The following is a 24,425-nucleotide window of genomic DNA, read 5'->3' as shown; positions in this document are numbered from 1 at the left end:
TACTGTCTAGGCTACATAAACTTCAAAATCTATATGAGAGATTATGTTCATAATGGAAGGATTTCTAAAGTGTATGTATTGGTTCTGCTCAACCTTTATCGGAAAGCCTCTTCTGTTACAGTTTTGGTTTTAGCCCCTTAGAATAGGTCACAAAGTCCTCGGTATAAATGATGCAAAATAATAAGCACTGAACCAATTTTGGCACCAATGGTAGTTGGTGGCATGAGTGAGCACTTGATTCGAGGCCCCATTAAGTGCTGACATGTTTACAAGCCACACTTTATTACCGAACATACCAGGAATTTGGCAGTAGGGAAGTCTGAATCTGTTCAAGACTAATAAGGCAAATATACCCCTTCTATCTTCATCTCCTTTAAGACTGTAACTGCCATAGTCTGGTTTTCTGAAATTGTACAAACTGGAATATAAACTCAAAGGAGAGGAGAACTCCTACCAGCAGCCTTGCACGACTCTGTGATACATCCCGGAGGGGTTTAATAGCCAGAAGCGCAGCTCTTCTCAGTTATCAGGAGCTGAGGGGATCCCAGAGCAACGGGGTTTCCAGCACTGAATGTCACCCCTTGGAGTCGGAAGGTGCAGGTGAGGTCACAGAAGGATGGTGGTGGCAGGAAGGGGGGGATGGGGTGTCCACAGACTCCGCAGGGCTTTCTTATGACACCTGGCCAGTCCCTATAAGTGGGAAATGGGATTCTCCTGTTCATAAGCAGTATAAATCAAGAGAACACAGATCTTACAAGTGGCACCATTCCTCCTGGAGATGTTTTAATTGTAGCCAAGCAGCTGCACTTTTTGTGTGTAGGTGCGAGGAACTTACAGGGTCTAGGAGGTGCCTGTGAACTCCTCACTTATGGAAGAGAAAAAGCAAATGAACCCACTGCTCACTGGTGGTGACATGGAGAACGAGTCTAAGAAGGACGCAGGTGGTGACACGGAGAACAAGTCTGAGGAGGACGCAGGTGCAGTGTTTAGTTACTAGCAAACTCACTTCAGAAATAGTCAGAAATGGCCAAAGGAAAATCGCCAGCACCCAAGAGGGACTGCTGCTGCAGCAGGCTGATCACCAGGTGGAAGGCTTCCCTTCCCCAGGCCAGGCAGCAATGACGAGAAAGGTGGTGATCCAGGGATCAAGCGTGCCGGTGCCCAGAGATGGGAGCTGCCATCCAGGAGCAGCTTGGAAAAAACAAAAGAGGGTTTGCCAGTACCAGCTTCCAGGCAACTCTGCCCAGCTGCCCCTAATGCCCACAGGAGATGTTGGAGCTCAGCACCTTGTGAGACCAGATCCTGTTTGAGCCGTCCATCGCCCAGAAGAACAGGCAGAACATGAGGGGCAGAAGAGTTTCCTGAACCTGCTCCTGTCAGGCTGTGCTTGTACACCACAGAGTCAGGCTCTGCGACTGCTCACAGCATTTTTGCCTGACTTCCCAGCTTAGCATTAATGGTTCCTCTCAAATTTCAAAGCCTCCTCTGGCCTGTCACTTAGTCATTACAAATTAAGTTCTTATTTTCTTTCATAATGCAATTACCATAAGGTAGTCAGACATGCTGAAGAAGGATAGATTTAGATTAGATATAAGGAAGAAATTCTTCACTGTGAGGGTGGTGAGGCACTGGAACAGGTTGCCCAGAGAGGTTGTGGATGCCCCCTCCCTGGCAGTGTTCAAGGCCAGGTTGGATGGGGCTTTGGGCAACGTGGTCTAGTGAAGGGTGTCCCTGCCCGTGGCAGGGGGGTTGGAACTAGAGATGATCTTTGAGGTCCCTTCCAACCCAAACCACTCTATGACTCTTTGGTTCTTGTTTTTCAGTATTTAAATTGAGTATAATGTAATTTATAAAGTGTTACATAATAATTTTCCCTAATGGTTGCTCTAATAGATGAGCTCCTTTATCAGATATTTTGCATTGTTTCAAAATGACATTTGTCTAAATATCCTTTCTTATTTTTCTGTAAAGGTAGCTCTGGGAGGTTTTTGGATCCAGCAATCACAATTTATTGCCTGTTTAGGATTAGTCCCTTTTAGATTGCTTTTCTGCAAACAAGGTTTCTGTTCTTGGCAATGAACTCTTGAAACTTTCACTCCTTAAGTGGGATCTGACAAAATTAATTACCTGCTATCAAGCCCAAACAATTATATTAAAATTAGTATTTCACATGGGTTTTTGACAGTATTGACTTAAAAAATATTATCACTAGAAAATACCTGGTCAGTTAATAGTTGGTTGCCATTTTCCCTTACATATTGGATTAAATAAGTGTGAGTAAAATGCTGGCTGAATTTGACTGACAGTAGCAGCAAGGAGAATGTTATAATTGTTAATCCTATCCTATTCCAGAGGCAAATTGTTGTCAAAATGTCTGATTGTTTTGCTTTTTTTCTTGGTCTAAATTATTTATATTAGAAGGGAGGAAAAAAAAACTGTTTTTATTTTTTTTTCCATAAATATGTAACATATTTGTTTATAATTTCTCTAAAAGTCTTTTGATATTCAGTGGCATGACTTAAAATAGGATATAAGGATTTGATACCCTTGACTAGATGACCAAGCTAAGGCACACACAATTTTTTCCAAACCACAATAAGCCTAATTTCTCAATTTTTCAATAAACAACAGCATTTAGAATATTAATTCTTAAATACTTTGCTTAGATACAAAATCACGTGTCTCGTAGCTGTTTCCTCATTGATTCCTTCAACACTTAATACTCCCAAGTTAATACAATTATATAGTTTGACATATCACTGAATTAACTGATAGAATGTAAAAAAATGCTTATATTTGAGCATTTACGTTAGTATAATTTTGTCTGCTTACTGCGAAATGCTGTGTTCCATTTTATGAGTTGCCCCAGTTGGGCTGTTACTCTGACGTATTTCTCATGCCAGACGTTCAGAATGAAAGAAGTGAGGACAACCTTGGTAGCTTCTTTCACAGCTGAAATACCTTAGTATGTATCAATTAGATTTTATCCTGGCAGAGGAGAACAATTTATTAAAATCTTCATCTAACCTTTATGTCCATCACTAGTGATTCTAAGGGAGACTACTTCATTAGTTTAGCGGCACAAACTAGGACCTTGTTGCAATGCTAGGCAAAAGGTAAGAAACATTTTCTTTACTCCACAAAACTATTGATGTAAAAATAGCTAGCGTGATTTATTGAATATTTGTACAACACAAATGAGGGGACAACATAAAGCAAGGTACCCAGAGAACAGGCATTGTTAACCTAGCACGAGAGAAGGGATTTCCAGTTATCTGGATGCATCCCTCACAAGTGACACATCAAACCATGGAGCGAACTCCCCTCTTAGCTCCTGGTTCGTGACTGGTACAAGCCATGTATGAGGCAGGCTGACCAGAAAGCTGTGTCTGCAGCCCCAGCACCTGGGGAAAGGTGAGGGTGACAAAAGAGTCTCCAGACTCATCGCTTTCTATTGTATTTGTTTTAACACCAACAATCATGATGCAACACTTTTCAAATTTCTGCTTGAATTATTATCATCTATATCAGTGCCAACTTCTACAGCTCCACAGGGGTGCAGGAACCATTTCTGAATCTACCTCAGAAGGCTGAGTCCACACACTGCGGGACTGGCTGATGCACTGGGCACATGACAGCCATCGTACTGGGGGATGAACAGTCTGTGTGGGTTTTGTATTTTATATTCCCAGAGTGGGAAGTTTATTTTTATCAGGATGTCCAGCATTGTAGGGCTATTAAGCAAAGAGGATCAGTGGTTACTGTCATAATGTCCCAAATCTTTGGTTCTGCTTGTCTCATGAGTGTTATACATGAGATTTAGACCTATTTTTACCCTTTCTTTTGTCTTTCTCGCACTAAAGTAATGCAAGAAACCCCATCATTTGAACAAATAAAGTCTGGCAGAAGGAAAAGGTCTTAATGAAGGAGCTGCAGCTGCAGGGCTGGTTGAAATGCAGTGATGTGGGTGCCAGCTGGCCAGTCTTTCCCTCACATAGGTCTGAATGAACAGCTGACCTGCAAGCTCCACGTCACACATCAATCCTAAGTGACACCCAAGAAGGGTACAAAATTACAGGTTAATAACCTGGAGCTCTAAAGGAAAATAAGGAGTAAGGGAAGAAGGTAGCAAAAGCAGAGACAAGGAATGAAAAGGAAGATTCAGAGTAGGAAAATAATATGCATTGTGCTATTAGCCAGGAATTATTTTGGCAAAATTACTCTTCATTATTTTTGTATGCATTTATTCCTCTTAAAAAGGAATTTTTCAAATTCTCCTTCTCTCTAACTATAAAATAAATTATGAATTGTAGGCTAGACAAGCTGTATCACTTCCAGTGGGTCTAGTTACACTCAATCCCAAGACACAATAGCATTCAAACATTTTCTCTTCTGCCATGCTTGAAGAGTACTACAAAGCATTCCCAGTCTGATCGCAAAGTCAGCCAACAGTGTCCTGCCAGGGCCTGGGGAAGTGTGAGTCAGTTCAGGAGAGCTAGAAATGGCATGGGTTTGGCCTGTGGATTTCTGGGGAAATGGGATGAAGAGGGGAAATATGCCTTTCCTGATGGGCTCAGAAATTGAGAAAGGGGAGAAAGGCAGCTCTTAAGGGAATGAAGACCTAATGCGGGAGAACTGTGAGTCCCTCGCACACGGGCTACAGAATTTGGGGAGGGCTTTTTCCAAAAGCTGCCAAGCCATGGCCAGTCTGCAGATCTGTAACCCCATGGTGAGCCTGTCCCCACACCAGGGCCAGCACCGCATGCGTACAATGCACAGGGAGCGGTGGACACAAAGCGAAGCTGAGGAAGGAGTGCATCAGCAGCATGTTGAAGAGAGGCACAGGCTTCAGTGAGAGCAGTGGGAGGTCTATCACATCCGGGGAGTCACATTTATGCTGGGCTTGCATTGACAAAATGAATCTGTTTGGTTTCATGGTAGGCCAGAATGAAGAGACGTCCGAAATCAGTGACGCTCCGGAGTCTGTGTCACTGGCTGATGCCTCAGCAGAGAAGGCCACGCAAGGTTCTGACACTGACCTCAAGGTGGAAGGTGAATGTTTGCTGACCATCTGCCCTCACTAGCCTTTCCCTTACAGTCAGAGCTGTGCCTACCAAGTGGTATGTATCCGAAATGGAGACCAAGGACACAACCCTGCCAGTGTCCTGACAACCACATGTCATCTGGCAATTGATAAAGGCAAGGAGGGATGAATTTCCCTCTAAGAGCTCTCCCTTTAATGTCAAGCATCTTCCTTCAACTGCTTTCTACACACCATGGTTATTCCTTTGTTCCTTCTTCTCTCCTCCAGTCCTTAATAACCAACACTACCAGACCAGCCTGCTGCCTGGGCAGCAGGAGCAGCTAGCTGAAACGAGGGATGGGACTGAGGCTCTGTTTGTGCACTCCTGATGAAACACTGCATAGCAATTGCGGTCTGCATACCATAGGTTTGCCGCAACTGTCCTAGACTTTTCTGGTGGCTCTCCCCTTTATCTTCTGCTTAGTGAAGTCAGTCCTCTGGCTAAACAAGTCTTGCACTCATTTTTGTAACAGTAGGATTTGTCCATAATTTAAGATGAGAACTTTTAAACTTGTTATAAATGGAAGGAAAATCAAAAACCATAAGAATGCAAGAACAAAAGACTGTTTTGTTAGAGGCCTCAGATTGAACTGGAAAATGGCTTTGATGAGAGGGGAATTTGTCTTGAGGTCAGACCACTGAATGCATATAACAACATGGAGAAATATGAGCTCTAAGTATGGGGTTTGATGAAGGAATTCCAAATGACAGGTTTTTGTGGAAATGCAGCCGCCAGCTGCACTGATATGTCTCACTGCAGCTGTGTCAACAACATCCAATGGCCAAGATAAGAATGCTGGGATTCTTTCTGCTGGTTATAAGCCAAAATGTTCTGAGCTGCTCTAGCTCTGCTGGCAATATCAGCTGTATGCTTCAATTAAGATTTAAAAAAAAAAAAGATGAAAATGTTTTCGCCTGATGTCAAGAATTCTCAGTTACACCAAGAAAGCTTTAGTCACACTGCAGACTGGTGAGAAGCTGCAGCAAGTCACTGAATGCCAAATGGAGAAGCAAGGAGGATACATTAACTCTTCGAGGTCTGGGATAAAGGGATGGGGAGAACCAGGGGATGATAACCCTTTAAGAGTAAAACCCTACTGTTGTTGCATAGTGTTTATTAAGTTACTTCATTTATTTAAAAGAGGAAGGAGAACACTGAACGCACCATTCATCAATATACTTTTTCTCTGTAGATCCTGAGAAGGCCTTTGCACGCATTACGGGCACAGACCTGTACTTGGAAGCATGCAGGCTGATGGAGGTGGTGCCTGTCTCACACTTTATTCAGAACTTGGCCAAGCCTTACATAAACCTGAACCATCATGGTCTAGGACCCAAAGGTGTCAAAGCCATTGCTATTGCTCTGGTGGTGAGTAGCCAGGAAGAATGGGGCCTCTGTTCTCAAGAACAATAGGCATTTTAGGCCTCTCTCTGGCCAGGAAGCCATCCCTGAGTACACAGCGTGGGAGAAAAAGTAATGTATATAGGATCTCTGAGCATTCCTAATGCTTCTAATCCACTGCACAGGGAAGTCTTGTGTGGCAACTGCTGGTCTTTGCTGGAGTTACCCCCAAGAGCAAACTGATGCTTTTCAATGGGACACAAGTGCCCAGTGTTCCTAACCCCTACTGGGCCAGAGGTAGGGCTGGAGGGATTTATATCCCCCACTCTGCATTCTGCAGAGGGATGTGCTACACCCACCAACAGACAGGCCCAAAATGCCTAAACTGGAGCTTGGATCTGAACCTGGGTCTCCAGGCTGGCAGAAAGCAACGGGAAGTCCTACCCACTCAAAACCTCTCCAAAAAAGTATCTCTTCTATGCCAATTCACACTGCCATGGCTCTGTCATGTCCTCTGATCGCTGCTCTGCTCAGAACCTGCAATGCTTTCTGAGATTTGGAGGAAATGTTGAGCTGAGGAAACTATTCCCTTCATTAACTTTTCAGCAGTTTTCTCTGTGTCTCTGTTCACCTTTGTGTCTTCCCAGTCCAACGCAACCGTCACCCATCTAGAGTTGGAAGACAACTACATTCTGGCAGAAGGAGCCATATGCATAGCAGAGATGCTACGAGAGAATTCCTCCCTTCAAAAACTGGTACCCAATCTGATGTAGTTTGTAGCCAAAACTATTGCTCATCAAGTTCAATCATCTGAAAGAAAATTAATTCATTCCATTACAATTTTAACCAAATAACCATTGTTCTCATGCAAAAACATTCACATTCTGAAAGTCATGATATTTTATGCTGCTCTATTTTTAAATAGAGAAGCTTCTGAAAAGCAGAAGTGTGCAGGTGATGGCAGTCTGGTGAGTCTGGAACTGTTCTCTTCATTAGCAGATGTGACAATAATTACCATAACTAAGTCTTTTTAGTTCGTGCTTAGCCAACAGAAAAAGCATTTTGGTCAGGAACTTTAATTCTCCATTATGACGTGGGGAAACTTTTCTAAATAGATTAAGGAAATAATGCAAAACTTTCACATGTAAACTGGTAGAAATGTTCCTTCGATCTGAAACTGGGGTATACAAAATGCATTTTGATGGGTGATGGGATCTATGTTACACTGGAAGAAAATATTCTTGGCCAAATGACTCTTGGTTCACTGAAGACAAAGACCCATGTGAAACTCATGGCTCTAGGGCTTTATACCTGCTAGGTAGGATACAGGGTTAAACACATCTATAACTCACATGTTAATTACTGTCTGGCTAACATTTCTCATATTGCTCATCTTGCATTATTCCCTTGATATCTTGGGCATTAAGAAGACAATAAAGCTGATTTATTCTTTGGACCCATCCTTCTTATCCTCCCTTCTTTCCTTCCAGAACATCTCCAATAACCACCTAGACACAGCAGGAGCTGCAGCCATTGCCGGTTTGCTTTTGGATAACATGTCCTACCTCCATGCTCTTCAGCTTTCAGGTGGGCTGTATGCACCCAAACAGTGACGGCAGTGGAAGTGAAATAACGTGTTTCATTGCAGTCTCTCATCCTGAGAGTATTAGTCAGACTATGGGCAAAATCAGTCTCTCAGCTATGTCTCTGACGGGAACCCACAGTAACAGTGGAAATCTAGATTTATAGTGATGTGATTAAATATTTGGCCTGCTCAACCTCCAGCACCTCTGAAAAACAGTCCTTTACGAGAAACTTAGATAATTGCTGGAGCGTCTCCCAAATCTTGGGGTAATTCTGCTCTATGGAGTGAAGTGGAATAATGACTAACTGCTTACAGCCAAACACGGGCCACGATTAACTGGAGGTTCCACCTAACAGCACAGCTTCCTCCAGACCCCAGCACAGCACTAAGGGAGAGATCAGCACACTGTTAACATACTTTTCTTCCCCAGGAAACAACTTTGGAGAGGAGACTGCACCATTCTTTGCTGAGGCATTAATGGTGAGTTACCTGAAATCCAAGGTCATTTGCAGCCCTGGCTGTGTAGCAGACTCTCCTCATCTTGAAACTGCTACTCACTTGGCATGATTCCACTTGGCAACGCCCATATGATTTCCTGGCATAATTTTGCTAAGTGCCTCTTGCTTACTTCAGAAATGAGAGAGGCTGGGAGGACACAAAGCAGGATGAACTGCATTAACATTTTCTCAGGACAGCTGCATGAGTCTGGCTGAGAAACAAACCTTCAGGACTGTGTAGCAGGACAACAGAATGACATCTGGGTGACAAAAAAATTTCAAGAAGCATAAGTAGCCCAACTTCGTAACATTTTGGAATTCTCCAGAAAAAATAAGATGCTTGACTTCTCTGGTTAGTTCCTGTCTCAAAGCCTCTGCATCATTTGGCACCACCATTGACCTGCCCTGAAGCAAGGTCTTGACCTGGTATCAGAAAGTGCTTTTGGTCAGGGTACAACAGTGGGAGTGAAACAGGGGCAGGAACAGAACTGCAGGATGTGTTGCAGGCCAGACATGAGCTGTGTGAGAGAAGTTTGCACAACACAAAGTCCCATGGCTTTTGATGTTTTGGGAAGATAATCACTGTGATGTTACATGCCTGATAAAGTTTTGGTTTGGGACATGCAGTGCTACAGTCTCTGTGCTGATGATCTCCCATGCACTGAAGATTTCAGTGTGTCTGATATCCTTCTGTTTCATCCTCATGTGGGGGCCTTGGCATGGCATCTGGTTGCAGCTGGCTGGAAGATCTCATTGTCTCTGCACATTTGTCTCTCTGCAGGGCAATTACCAAGTGAAGGAGCTGGACCTCAGCCACAATGAGTTCTCTGAGAACGGAGGACAGCTCCTGGGACAGATGCTCGGTAACTTAATTCATTACTCCTGCACAGCTAGGAGTACAGGCACTGGGGGACTTGATGGCGTCAGCACAGTGAACATGTGTTTCCTTCCCCAGAAAAATGCCCCATGACCTGGTGGGTAGTATAAAAGTCAGGGCACCCAGATTTAGAGCTTCCTGCCTGGTCCACAGGCTCACACTCATCACCACAGGTGAATCTAGCAACTATGACTAATGTATCGGAACACAAATGCAGGACAAGAAACCACAGTAACAGAGCAGCCTGTGCCAGAGAGAAGAGAGCTGAAAGAGAAGTCCCTCAGGAAGTATAAAGCAGAAAATTGCATTTTACTAAAACCTAATAGGATCAGAACTGTTGCGGGTTTTTTAAGCTTTTGATTACAAAGTTCAGGAGTGATTTCAATTTTTCTTAAGTAGCCCAAACCCTAATGGTTTGAGCCATTGCACAGCAAGCAGCAAGGGAAACAGATTAAGAAGAAATAAAATTAAGCTGCCTAATTTATCTGTTCAGAAAAAGTGAGATCCAGAGTGTGCTAGCAGCCCTGGAGAGAGAACACAAACAAAACAATTACAGTCTTTCAGTAATCTCAGGTGCTATTAGTGCACTGGGACAGACTTGCATGAATATTTGACAGCTCTTCTTCTGTATGTGTATGTGTATGTGTATGTGTATGTGTACGTGTATGTGCAACACGCCTGCTACCATAATGGCCACAAAGCATGTGCTATGAGCATCCAGTGTTCCTCGAGCATTTCAGTAACACAATGCCTTCAGTTTAATTAATGCTTTTCTTCTTCTGGTTCAGTATTTCCACTGATACGTATCTCTTTCTAATTATAGTCCATGTCTTTAAAAGATGGATCAATTAAAACTGCAGTGAGGCCAAGGCACTGTAACCCTGCCTTGGACAAGCCTGCAGGCAACACAGAGATCAGTACTAAAACTTGTGACCTTCCTAGCCCAGAAAAATGCCTCCCCAAAATCAAAGGTCTTACAGCTCTTCTCTCCTTCCGCCTCACTTGAGGCAGGAGCAGCAGAGATTACTGCAGAATCTGTTACTTTTCTGTTTTGTTTCTTAAAGGAATATTTTAAGTCAGCTAAACTCACCATCTGCCTCCATCCAACCTCCCATCCATGGAAAATCTGGATGAGAAATTCCCTCTGAGAATGGGAAGGAAGTGTTGGCAGCAAGTCCTACCCCTCCCAGTGTCACAGTAGACACAAATGAATTCACACATACCCTGCTCTAAGTAGAAGTTTCACCATGAGGTGTGCTATGCATGTGAATTGCCACTGGCACATATACAGCTGGGCACAGCTACCATATGAAGCTGAATTCCTCTCTTCTGCTAATCAAATGTACGCAGAGTGAGTCTTGATATTTTAGATGTGGCAAGGAGAATCCAGCCATTTTTCACAGTGAGAAAAACAGACAGTGTCTATTAATATAGAAAACCCTCCCTCTTTCTACCTTACTCCTTCACAACTTATTTTTTTATTAAGTCAGAAAAAAACCTGTGTTCCCTTTCTGCTTGTGATCAACAGCCCATTCCCTGTTCTTTGGGTACTTTGGACAGCAAAGACTCTAGGTACAGGTTCCTCCCACTGCAATCCATGAAGGCTGTTGCTGAACCCACAGCAAACTTTCTCTTAGTCCCTAAGTGGGTCAGCAGCTGTGTCCAGACCACTCTTCATGAGCTAACATCTCAGTTTCTCTCCTAGCCAGCAACGCAACACTGGAGATTCTGGACCTGAGTTGGAACCACTTGAGGAGGAAGGGAACAGTAGGACTGGGCACAGGTCTCAGGGTAGGAACACCCCTGTTTTGTGATACCCTTCATACCCAGGAGCTGGTTGAAACACTTACTGGAAACTCAAATCCCCTGTGGTCTGAGCAGGATTCAGTAGCTCCAGCAAGGCTCATCCTACTGACAGTGGCAGTCAGCACCAGGAGAAAGACTAAAGCAGTGAGTAGGTCTGGTGACTAACGTGGATGGAGACACCCTAGTGACATTGCAGAGATGTTGGATTCATTAAGGCTGCCTGGGTGTGACTTGAGGGATGCTCCTGTCTCAGCCAGTCAAGAAAGGGTAGAGTGGTACAGAAGACAGGCATGCAGTAGCTAACATCTCTTTTCTCTCCCTGGAGGGCAATGTTGCACTGAAAATACTCAACCTTTCTTGGAATGGCATTGGCAATGAGGGAGCACTGGCCCTAGGAGAAGCTCTCAAAGTCAATAATGTGCTGGTTCACCTGGACATCAGCAACAACCAGATCAACAACGAGGGAGCCAAGAAGCTCTGCAGAGGCCTTGAAGTCAATGGAAAACTCAAAATCCTGAAGGTAAAATAAAGCCCAGGGCTGGAGGAATAAACAGAGGGAACAGAAAGATCTTGAGTCAGGGGGACAGAAGACAAAGGTGAGCTGTCTGAGCTAGAACTGGAGGAAATGAGTATTGCTCTGGGTTGAAGGTGAGCAGAGTGGAAGGAAATTCTATCCTATGAATTTCTTCCAGGGCAACTAAATTGCACTGTTCCCTCAAAAAATCCCCCAGGGACTGGCTTGGCATAACCCCACGCTCATTATCACTCCAAAATGGCTGATTCCTGTCATGTCTAGTCTCAGTCGAGTGAGAACCTAGGTATTCAACGTGTCTAGCAGGCAGCCTAGGCATTCAATGGCTCTGCATACATACATAAAATGTAGTTGTGAAGGTACATATGTACACGTACTATGCATTTCAACCGAAGGCAAAGGTGCACACTGAAATTTGCAGGTGGGCAAGAGTGCACCTTTCTGTTAATGATTTGCTAAAAAATTATTCAAACACAGGATAAACTGTCCTTGCCTCATCAGGGCAATGCCACAGCACTACCTAAAGGAGAGGAGTATTATGAAGTCCTGGAAAACCAAAGCCAAAACTGCCTTCTAGTAAACCAGGGATCAATAATCCTGGAAAGGGCAAAACCGAATGACCAGCCAAGCTGGCTTCAGAGGTTAGGGTTGAGAGCTAACATGTCTTCTCAAACCAAGATCATTGTCTAGGAATTCAGCTCAAAAAAGTCAGCTTGCTTATGAGCTGCATTCTCAGCTAGATCTAACGTCACCATACTGAGAGCCTGCAAATGGCAGTATGGTGGTTGAGGGACATCTTTAAAGCTGTTCACGTAGGCCTGTCTGTGGACACCGCTGTCCTTGTAAATCACTGCAGCCACACCCATCTTTGGGACTGCTGTTTTAGATTATATAAATAAATGTGTCTGTTTGCTTTGCTCTTAACCTGGCTTGAGGTAAGGTCACTAGCTCACACCAAGGCATTCCTCTCTCTGTGTAGCAGCACAGATTGTCTTAGGAGCTGGTAACACACAGGACTTAAAGAAGGACATGTCTTCTGCTGGCCAATGTTAACCAAATGTTAACCAAGGAAGTTTTCTTTCAAATAGTGGGAGTGGAGACTGTACATGAAGTCCAAGGTGGGCAAGAGGTGATGCTCACACACTAAGAGATGTACAGGGCAGTGCTGACCCCATAACACCAGATAGCTAGACCATGTAAGCCAGAGGAAGCCAATCAGCCTGAGCTCTGACCTGCTGTGCTGCCAAGAAGAGCCAAAGGTATGGAAAATGTCCCGAGGGGCAGACCCTCATCCAGAGGGACCCTACCAGCAAGCACACACTCAAATGCAGCCCATCGCCTCAGCCTCTCCCTATCACATGGCTGAACATGATCCACATCACATACCCTGCATGGCAGATGTAAGGGACCTGGTATGTGGAATTTCACACAAGGAGACAGAGAGAAGCTGAGAAGGCAACTCCACTGGGAAGCTATATTGCAGAATTTTGTGGGACAGAGACGAGAGATGGTGAGATAACAGACAAACCCATCAAAAGGGACCACAGTTATTCCACAGCCCTGCTGAAGAATGAGAAGAAAGGGTCATCCTTGAGGTTACAGCATGCCTTCTGCCAGGCATGAAATCCTCATTCTCACCATGTCTGGACCTATGTCTCTTCTTCCACAGATGGCCAGTAATCCCCTGACCTTGGAAGGTGCCACTGCGCTAGTCACATCTGTCAGAAAGAACCCCAAATCCATGATGGAGGAGATCAACATCCCAGTAAGAGCTTATGTGCTGGAAAGCCTCCAGGACCATACACTATACATTTTTAGGAACTGGGTGGATCACAGAGCTGTCCCCTTCCAAAACTGTTTTGAGACTTGCTGTTTGTTTAATTTATGCACACCCATTAATAAAAAGAGGCTACTGTTTGACAGCCCTTCGAGAAGCCATGTGGAAATTACAGGGCTTTGGTCTAGCTCTGGAGAGAGGTGCTTGTATCATCACATTTCACTCCTTTCCATTTTGCAATAGCAGAACAAGAACAAGGAGTGAATTCCCACTGGAGGATGAATTCTCTTCATCCCCTGAGCTGTCTACCTCCAGGCTAGCCTAAGATGCTAGATACTGTGAAGTGCTTTGATACCCTGTCAGTTTGTATGAGAAGATGGATGCTTCAAGGCATTGAAAGCAAAGCAATTTTATTAAAAAACAAAAACCAAACCAAAACAAAATATTAAAAGGCTGGTGTGGAAGAGGAAAAAAATCAGAGGCCAAATCTTAGTATGCTACTGTGTAGCAAGCTGGGAGCACAACACTTATTGTTGTAACCTCATGTGCTGCTTCTAAAATGGGAGACCCAGAAACGCTTCTGAGCTCCTGAGTGATGGTAGGGGTTGCACTGCCGACCAACACTGGGGAGAGACCTGGGCACACATCAGTCCACTCCTGGCCCTCCCATCCATGAATTGGTGCTTCATGGGAGCAGTTACAGAATGTGCCAGGGGCCTCAGGGCCCTCCATCCACCTTTAGGAGCACTGCAATTAAAGGAAAGAGCATTTTCACAAAGATTAAGTTTGGGACATGGAACATAAATAAGAAGTTCCCACTTGAAACAAGCTTAAAAAAAATTAATGGGCAGTTTTGGAGACTCACGTAATGGGTTGTATCTAAGTTACATCTGCTTGTGTTTCTTTGTCCTGTGGTTACTAAACCAAAGCAGAATAAATAATATTAACCTATGGTCTTCCCTGATTATAGAGAGCTTTCAACAGAGATCATCTGAAAAACAGGCATTCCTCTAGGGCAGACAATTTTTCCTGCATAATTAAGATCAAAGAGAATTATTTGCCAAGTCTGCAAGGAGTCAGGCCTCATTCTGCAAAGGAAAACTAAAATGGGCTGTGTGGGGGTAAAGGACTTCATTACAGTATACGTGGTTCTGCTAGTTTTATTACTAATAAATTAAACAGTTCATAAACCCGGAAAGAGTAATGTATTTTAGCTAAATTCTGAGAAATTAAAGAAATTATTGAAATGCATTTATTTAAAAAGAGGCACTCAAGAAATTTTTAAGCAAGGCGTTAATTAACATTAAGAATCTTAAATCCCACCTAAATCTCACTATGAATTTCTGCTTTTTAGGGTTAACAGATGCTCTCTTCACCTCACCCTTCAAAAAGTCTAAATCACCTGGCATTTCACAAGATAAATTGTCAATGGCATAAATTTATAATGACATTTCAGTATCCCAATCAAATGTTTGTAGGCAAACATCTAATCTATCTGACAGACTTCATTCCACCTTTGATGTAGGGGTCTTGCATTTCAGTTCAGAGTATTTGTAATAATACAGCTCCAAAGATCTTAAGCTGTCTTAAACCTTTAAGAAATTAGTAAAGGTTTTAATCTTTTATAAGAAACTTAAGGGAAGACATAAACAAAAGCCTCTTCTGCCCCTTTTCCCAGTGATAAATGCTTATCTTGACTTTTAAAGAATTAATAATTAGTGTCTCTGTAAGAGGAATCTCGAATAAGGATCACATCTAGAAACCTTCACATGGGTTTAACAGCACTAGCAAAGGCAAAGCAATAGAAAGGCACTTTTTTAGGAACAGCTTGTTGCTTCTGACAGCATTTCTAAGCATGACTGTTCCCCACATCTTTAATAGGGTTTCACCTTGCAGATACTGACTATCAAACATTTTGTATAAGTCATGAATCAAAATAACTAGCACATGCCCTCTTCACCATCACAGTACAAAAGAAAATACAGTTGCTTTTCAGCTGTCCATGTGTTGTTTTTCTGAACTATGGACTGACTGTGTCAAACACGCTAGGACACTCTGCTTGCGTGCGTAGTGCCAGAGTGAATGGCTTCTTTGGAGAGTCACTCTCTGTCCATAAAAGCCAGCCAGACTCAGACTCATTCAAGACTGTCTTCGGGTAGTAACAGTCAAGACCTCACTGCACAGTAGATCATAAGCTTCTAGATGGATCCTAAGAACAGTTGTGGTGGGTTGACCCTGGCTGGGGGCCAGGTGCCCACCAGAGCCGCTCTATCACTCCCCTCATTCACTAGACAGGGGAGAAAAAGTACAACAAAAAGCTTATGGGTCGAGATAAGGACAGGGAGAGATCACTCCCTAATTATCATCATGAGCAAAACAGACTGAACTTAGGGAGGGAATTAATCTAATTTATTACTAAGCAAAACAGAGTAGAGGAATGAGAAATAAAACATCTCCCCCCACCCCTCCCATCTTCGCAGGTTCAACTTCACTCCTGGCTTCAACCTCCGCCCCCCCCCAGCGGCACAGGGGGACGGGGAATGGGGGTTACGGTCAGTTCATCACACGGTGTTTCTGCCGCTTCTTGATCCTCGGGGAGGACTCCTCTCATTGTTCCCCTGCTCCAGCATGGAGTCCCTCTCACGGGAGACAGTCCTTCATGAACTTCTCCAACGTGAGTCTCTCCCACAGGCTACAGTCCTTCACCAACTGCTCCAGCGTGGGTCTCTCCCACAGGGTGCAGACCTTCAGGAGCAAACTGCTCCAGTGTGGGTCCCCCACAGGGTCACAAGTCCTGCCAGCAAACCTGCTCTGGCGTGGGCTCCTCTCTCCACGGATCCACACGTCCTGCCAGGAGCTTGCTCCAGCGTGGGCTTCCCACGGGGTCACAGCCTCCTTCAGGTGTCTCCACCTGCTCCGGTGTGGGGTCCTCCACAGGCTGCACGTGGAATCTCTACACCCCCTCATCCTTCCTCCATGGGCTGCAGGAGGACAGCCTGCTTCACCATGGTCTTCACCACGGGCTGCAGGGGGATCTCTGCTCCGGCGCCTGGAGCACCTCCTCCTCCTCCTTCTTGGTGTCTGCAGATGTTCTTACATCTTCTCACTCCTCTCTCTGGCTACAAAAGCTCCCTAACTGTTTTTTTTTTTCCTTCTTAAATATGTTATCACAGAGGCGCTGATTGGCTTGGCCTTGGCCAGCGGCGGGTCCGTCTTGGAGCCGGCTGGCATTGGCTCTGTCAGACTCAGGGGAAGCTTCTAGCAGCTTCTCACAGAAGCCACCCCTGTAGCCCCCCCACTACCAAAACCTTGCCACGCAAAACCAACACAACGGTAGTTCTTAAGCTTCTAAAAAAAAGCTGTAAGAATGCATTAGGAGACTTTGTAAATAAACTTCAGGAAAAAATACAGTGCTTGATGCCTTGGGAACCTCCTGCAATGACAAAACCAGAAGCTTTCATTAATTTCCTGAACTGCCTTGAAATTTCCAACAATTAAATGTATAACAAGATAATACATGAACAATTCCCCTGTCATCATGGATATGAACAAAATCATAATCATGTTTTTAAAAGATCAGTCAAGGCAAAGGCAAATCTTTTGTAACTTAAATTTAGAAGAATAAATTAGTGACATCAGTAATATTTCCATTGATAGCTTACTTTCTAATATCCCAAAAACCCTCAGTCAGGACACTGTGTTCCTGGTGATTCTGTAAGTGATAAAACAGAAAACTCACAGTGTGAGCTCTGAAATGCTGAGCTGTCACTACCCTGTTTGAAATTCTTAGGAAAAAAAGAACGTCAGGTCTTGTACTGCTGACTGGAGCTTCCTGTTAGGGTTACACAATGAAACAGAGCTTTACCAAAGTTCTTTTTCATCTGGAGACAACTGGACCCTTCCCAGATAGGTGCATCTTTCTTGTCTGGGCTATAAAGCTACATTGCTGGAGATACTAATCCTTTTAGGCCTTGGATGATTTTATTTTTTTTTTTTCATTTTTGTAGAACTCTATGGCACATTTTGGCCATTAACTGTTTAATTTGCAGTCTGCATCTTAACCAAATGGAGAGGAGATCTATCTAGAACTGTCTCAAGGATGAACATGAATCACTTGAATCACCTAACATAACAGGTCTTTGGTGTAGATGTTTACCTGATGAACATCTGACTTGCATTAAGCTAACTTCTACATAAATTGGTAGACCTTTATCTGTCTCAGACATGGGAAAAGAGAAAGGATAACACTTATTTAGAGTCGGCCTTCATGGGATTCCTGAAAGTGAAGAGCAGAGATAGGAGATGGTGCTACCCTTAGGAAAGAATAGTTAATGTTGACTTTAGATGGATTTGTGAATACAGACAAGTCTTTGTTGTTCTTTGGGTATCCATGCTGACTGCACTTTGCTTCCTCCTACATACCAGAATGTGTTGGTGAATGAAACTTTCATCAAGTTGCTGGATTTGGTGTGTCAAACACGTCCTGAACTAGATGTCATCTATGGTGAGGTCGAAGGCCATATTGCCAAGTTCCCTAAGCAGCATCCAAATCCCATGAAAGTGATTCAGGTGAGCTACTGAATTTGGGTCCATAGCTCCCCTGTACACAGTGCACATGCTCCAAGCACTTGGAGGGATGGAGGTTGGAAGAGGTAAGCTTTCTTCCAAGTGGGGAATTCATCCAAGTTCCTTCAGGAAAGTATATTCACAAAGACTAACACAATGTTCATGTATCTCAGTCCACGTGGACTGACCAGGTAAATCCTTTGATTTTCAGGAGAAGCTGATGCCTTGGAATCTGAAAGCACTGGGGAAAAAAACAGTCTTAACAGATGTTCGCTCACTGTGTAAAACAAACTGGTTGATTTCAGGTCTGCTCCAAATGAGTGTCCATCCTCATCACAAGCTCACCGCAATAGCTGACTTTCATAGAACCTTTCACTGACGGTTGTGCTTTGACGTCATAATTAATATGCTTCATAAAAGTACGATATTGTATTACAACAAAATACTGTCCTAAATAGAAATTACTTACCTGTTCAAGGTCTGTAATTTCTATGGATAGCAGCAGATGGTGCTGTCCTCCTTGCTGGAAGGCAATGCGAGCACTTGAGCATTGCTGAGTTAGTGAACACTTTTGTACTACCAACATCACTGTGTTTCTTAGCTGCTGTGCAGATTTTTAGCTAATTGGGTGAGACTTTGCTGTAGATACGGATTCAGATGAACTTAGCAAAAGCTTGGGCTGTTAGTTCACATCAGACAGTGCTGCTGTGCTTCACAGTGAGTGAGGCTCACATTGCTAATGTGTTTTTAACAGCAGTTAGGGTACTCAGATGTGTCCTCATTCAAATAGACGAGAATTCAGAGAAGAGCAATTAAAGTGATCAGAGATCTGGGGGAGAGGACTGTCTCTGGATTAGACAGCCTAGCCAAGCAGTGGCTGCTGGGATGAGACCAAATAACCACATGCAATTATCAGAAGAAACAGGTTTACTACTGAGTCTTGTTTCAAGGTAAGGGGAGAAGGAGGTATAACTGAGAAGAATGGGATTAGCCTGAGCAAAAGGATTTTGTTCTGACAATAGGGTGGCTGGACAAGGAGTTATGGACTCATATATTTCAGTGATAGGGTAGTAAAGGCAGGGTGACAGATGGAAGAACAAGGGGAGAGCTGGAGGCAGGCATCAGTTTCATGGTTATGGCCATGTTTTATCTCTGCTTCTCTTAGAACTACTTGAAAGAGCACAACCTACAACTCTGGGACTTTTTCAGGAATATAGACAAGGATGGAAACATGAAGATCCCTGTGGCAGCCTTCCGGAGAGCCATGATGCAGGTGTGCCTCTGAAAGCACAGCCAGGATGTTCTTCTGGCAGGGTACTGCTCTGGGGAAACCCCTCTGCTGCAGCAGAGCCACCAGTCAGCCTTGCTGGTGACACTGTTCAGACTAAAAGGTTAAATTCACCTATTGCAAAAGTTGAGCCCTGAACAAAAGTTGATCCTCAATAGAAATGCCATGACATCCAATAAATACTGCAGATGGCATCAGTGATACTGGATCAACTTTAGAGTATCACAGGACCCTTGTAAAATCACAGAGGTCAGCTGTTTGTATAGGATATACAGGATCTTGATATAATTATGTCTTACTGCTACGGTAAAGTGAAAAAGAGGCATTTAAACCCACACCCCTACACACTGAGTAGACAGTTCTCTTCCTGCCGAAACCACCATGGTGCTTGGGATTAGTAGCAATGGTCAGCCAGCCTTGATGCTAAAAAATGTTATTTTAATCCTAAAAGAGTGAAATCATCTACCCAGCACCACTCTGTGGATTTTTTCCATCCTTTCTTCCATGCACCAGGCCATCTGCTCACCTATTAAAAGATGACAGGTCCCAGTATGATATGGGGGATTTTTCTGCTTGAAAATATCCAGGTTTGCTAACATTTATCTTATCCTCTTAGCAATCACGCATCCCACTGGATCGAGTCCAAACTGGGGAACTAGTGCGCAAGTTAGACCCGAATCGGACAGGGGTTGTGGACTACAGGTGAGTGAGTGCCTCCACTTACTGTCCTGGCTTGCCTTTCTTTTTTTAATTTGGCTCAACACTAAATAAACATAACTTTAGAAGGTGAAGGGACATATGTTTTCTGGCCAGTCCATTACTTACCTAAGTAAAAGGTAGATTAAATAACACCTTGCATGCTTAGAAGCCCCGTTGAGTCAAACTAGAAGTCAGTCTTATTTTTCTGTTTGATAAACTTGCTGTGAGAGTGCAGGGATCTCAGAGCTGAATGGCATTTTCATTCACGCTTGTAAGCCTGTGTGAGAAGCATCAGCTCAACACTGTCCTCCCTCTGAAGCCAGGGTAAGATTTGCAAAGACAGCATATCTCTGCCTTCAGACCTTTTCCTCCATCCGCAGGGACTCTCATTTTTCTCTTTCTCTCTGATCTTTCTTCTTAGGAGACCTAGTTTTCCCTGGAAACCCACCTTCCAACTACAGAACTATTCATTCTCTTGAAAGTGTCTCTTCCTTAATGCCTGTAGCGATCATGTCCAAGTTCTGAGAGCCTGAGCAGTCAGCAGCAAACTCCTTGGAGGCTGTCAGTCGCTGCAGGCTAAACCACTTGTCATTGGACCCAAAATTCCCCCTAGATTTCTCGTCAGTTCTGGCATGTGACTCATCAGCTGAAAGCCCTATTAATTGTGCCCAAATATTCCCATCCCTCAGCACATATTGATGGGTTTGAATATATGCTGTAGTCTAGTTTTAAGGCTAGAAGCAATGGGTCAATTTTGCAAATCTCTTCACCTCTTAGCTTCCTAACCTTTTCAAAGAGAAGCGAAATACTTTGTTAGATCTGGTCTTTATTCCTTCGCATACATCAGTGCCATACTAAAAGCATCCATGCTCAGATGACAGACAAGCCTTAGACTGGTTAATCTTGAATCAGAGGTTACATGGGGTTCCCAAGTACTTTAGGCACAAATTGCAGAACTGTGGTTAAGTAGTAAGCAAATTAGGAACCATTAAAACCCAATGGTCAGCAAAGACTTCATTTGGTGCTGTTAATGCTGCCAAGTTGATATATGGGGAAAATAAATACTAATATCTACTTCTTGTCTAGCAGCTTAATGCATTTTAGCACTGTACCATGTGTGGTAGTGGTAATATTCACCTCGTAGACAACAGTCAGAAGAGTTGTGACCTTTGCTGTCCTTACTGTTCCCACCTCAGGCTGTTTCTTCAAGGTCCTCTCAGCAGCTTTAAGATATCTGACAGGGAAGGTTCACTTTACTAAATTAATACTGGTTCACCTCTTTCTTTTCAGTCACTTACAAGAGCCAAAGCCAGCACAGAAGCCTGTGGAAGGGGAAATCGAGGAGGAAAAGAAGGAAGAGCCATAAAAATGAAGCAAGGAGGCAGGTCAGACAGTGAAAGACTGTAGGAGAAATACTGGAAGAAATCTCAGTGACCTTGGGCTGGGGAGGCCCAACACTGGGGAGCTCTGATAGTTTAATTTATTGAATGCAGAAATAAAGTTGATGTTGCACTACATGACAGGTCCCTGTACAGTCTGGTCCTTCTGGTTAGGGGCAGAAGAGACTGGTCCTTTGGAGCTGGTTACCAAATCCGTCTCACTCTGCATGCTGACAATGCTCAACTTATTTGCAGAGATGGAGACAAAAAGCAAGAATGGGGAAACCAAGAGAACTCATATTTGTATTATCCCCTTCTGAGGGAGAGTAGATGGGCAAAGAAAGACTGAAGGAAGTGCCCTGCAGACAACCCCTACCAGACTTAGCAGTTCTGACACAGGGACCTTCGCAAGAGGAGAATAATGAAATTCATGAGAAACTACAGCTAATGTTGCTTAAAAAAGTTATGGGTAATAAGATTTGTATTAAATATTTCCATGGGAAAAAAATATGCTAGAAAGGTAGAAACCATAACATTTGAAATTTAGTAGACATGGTGGTGTTGGGTTGACGGCTGGACTTGGTGATCTTAGAGGTCTTTTCCAACCTTAAAGATTCTATGATTCTATAAATGGCTCAGATACTAAACTGCTTTTTTTAAACCAATATTTTAAAAAAAAAGGTTTCAACAACTCTTAAGAAGGAATGAAAGCCTTGTATACATTAATATTTATACATAAATAGAATTTATAAAATGTAAAAATATACAGGAAGTATATTTTGCCATGTGCAACTGCCCATGTAGACTATACCACAAAGAAACATAGAGAACTGGGAAATGTTGGCACCTCTGGGACGACCAGCCTCCAGTGGAAAGGAAAAGAAGCTGGTTACCATCTGGTAAGCCTCTGTCTGTTTCCCGGCAGACTAACCAACTGGAAAAAAAAAATATCTTTGGAGTTCAGGTGGCTCCAGTACCTCATCAGAGGTCAACATGACTGGTGACATGATGGTGTTGGTACGACTGCTCAGTAGTCATCCTCAACACATGACTGACTGCTAGGCTTTAACTCATTACCCCAGCAAGTCTGTGCCTTCTGATGTCTGTGACTTCTAGAATTTACTTGTGATGGCAGTTGGTGTCTCCTTCACATACAGAATATGTGGGGGTTCAAGATGAAGAATCAAAACAGCAGAGATTTGAGATGTTGGGTAGTTTGCACATGCAGGGGCATAACACTGTGGGGTTTTCTGTATCCTGTTCCTTTCCTAATTATTCCTAAAATGCATTTAGCTTGTCTTCACTGTTCCTAAGCTCTGAGATGTTTTTTCACAGAAGCGTACGCCAAACCTGCAAGATCGCACTCCTGAATACTAAGGCTCGGGGTGGGCGGGGGAGCGGTCCATACCCACCATTTTACAATTCGAGCTCACTTACTCCTAAGCAAGCCCTCCTAAACACACTGCTCCCGTGAGAGGAAAGGCCAGTCCCGCTGTAGAGGGCTCGGCCAACGCCCGAGGCGGCTCCTGCGGCAGCCCCTGGGCGGCAGTGCCCGCGCCGGCCCCTAGGTGTCGGGGCAGCCCCAGCGGTGCGGGCAGAGCGCTGCCGCCGCTGCCCGCGCAGGGATGCGCTGCCACCCGCCCCCTCCTCTCTCGGCAGGGATCTGAACCCCCGGGAACCCACTGGCTGTGCCTGGAGCCTGCTTTCAGCTCCTCTTCTGAAAACTACTTCGTTGCTTCTTTCCTGAAAAGCCGGGGGATCATTTTAGCTGTTGTAAGACGTTTGTCCACCATCCTGGTCGAGGCTCGTGAGCAGTGCATGCAGGACATTTTGTGCTCCGTGGATCTGAGTGTAGTTACTCATAATTTCTGGAGGGGGATGATGTTTTAAAACAGGTCATCTTCTACGATGTTCTTCAGTGGCTCCAAGTCTGTTGACCGAGTGTTCACCATCCAGTGGCCACGCCAGTGGAAAGTATCTATGCCTCTCTCTCCCCTTCAGACCCAAGAAATCTTTTTTTTTTCCAGCTTAAGAGGCATGCAATGTAAATATCAACATGTGCACCTGAGAATTAAGGCCAGGGAGCTGGGAACACCTAATGATTTTGTATTTGCACAAAAAAAGAGTGGAGTTCTTTGACGACACCAGCAACTACTGTTACCTGACAGAGAAGATTTACAGCATCCCAGATTTTCCTCAAAAACGAGCCTCTTGGCTTATCAGCAGGCAGATGCTCTAGGAGTCAGTTAAGCTGGATCAGGGGGGAGAAGTTTCTCACTTGTTTCCAGACTGGAAAATATTTAAGAGAGAACAATGGGATCTCGGGGTACCTGATGGCAGAGAGCGAAGGTTGTGCTTCGCTGTCCCTGCAGCACTGTGTTAGTTCTGCACAAAAGGGTGCACTCTGTAGCGAAGGAGTAGCACATATAGACCGTTAAATTATCTTCATCTTTTCTTCTCCACAGTGTCTTGGGTTTCTGTTGCATACATTACACATGCATCTTTATCTCATGCAGAGTGCTGTTGTGTATTAATCACACATTACTATTCTGCTTACATTTGCACAGAATCAGGTGCCTGACTAAACTGATTTGTCCAATTATCACCCTTAAGATTCCAGATTAGCTACAGCCATCAAAAATCTTCTGTAAGAAAACAACATAATCAAATAGAGATGGGTACTGGCCTGTGACAGGTATGGCTTTTATTTATTTCAGTGTCCACTTAAACTCCAGACTCAGCAATGATGTGGCAGCTAGGTTGTACCTTTACACCAGGAAAAACCTACAGGCAGATGGGATGGTTTCTTTCAGCTGAAGAGTTTGAGCTGAAATTTCCATTCCAGAAAGGCTCGATAAATAAAAAGTATCTACTTTGCCAAACATAAAATCAAAAGATATTAGATCTCTGGGAAGAAATTAGATGCAACCTTCCATCCTACTATGTGGCCTGATGCAATTAAAATACTAGCAAAAAAATGGGAGTGCTAGTGAA

General features: G+C 43.9%; 1 protein-coding gene across 1 annotated transcript; it reads left to right on the top strand.

Moving 5' to 3' along the window:
* The first annotated feature begins 913 nt into the window (after positions 1–913).
* Positions 914–21,435, top strand: LRRC74A (leucine rich repeat containing 74A). The gene is made up of 14 exons (XM_075752993.1): positions 914–977; positions 4,942–5,052; positions 6,277–6,452; positions 7,073–7,180; positions 7,916–8,012; positions 8,441–8,490; positions 9,289–9,370; positions 11,090–11,175; positions 11,516–11,710; positions 13,392–13,487; positions 17,925–18,068; positions 19,231–19,338; positions 19,970–20,055; positions 21,343–21,435. Exons 1-14 carry the CDS (start codon positions 914–916, stop codon positions 21,416–21,418), a joined length of 1,479 nt encoding a protein of 492 aa, XP_075609108.1. The 3' UTR covers positions 21,419–21,435.
* Positions 21,436–24,425: the final 2,990 nt, after the last annotated feature.

The sequence above is a fragment of the Balearica regulorum genome, chromosome 5 (genome assembly GCF_011004875.1).
Source record: "Balearica regulorum gibbericeps isolate bBalReg1 chromosome 5, bBalReg1.pri, whole genome shotgun sequence".
NCBI lineage: Eukaryota > Metazoa > Chordata > Aves > Gruiformes > Gruidae > Balearica > Balearica regulorum.
Note: the sequence above shows the minus strand (reverse complement) of the source record. Positions and strands in the feature narration are given on the sequence as shown.

Excerpts from the sequence above, each read along its gene's own strand:
- LRRC74A (XM_075752993.1), top strand. The coding sequence starts at position 914 with ATGGAGAACGAGTCTAAGAAGGACGCAGGTGGTGACACGGAGAACAAG. Across the intron at positions 9,371-11,089 it reads GCTCCTGGGACAGATGCTCG|CCAGCAACGCAACACTGGAG; the intron begins GTAACTTAATTC and ends TTTCTCTCCTAG. Across the intron at positions 18,069-19,230 it reads ATCCCATGAAAGTGATTCAG|AACTACTTGAAAGAGCACAA; the intron begins GTGAGCTACTGA and ends TGCTTCTCTTAG.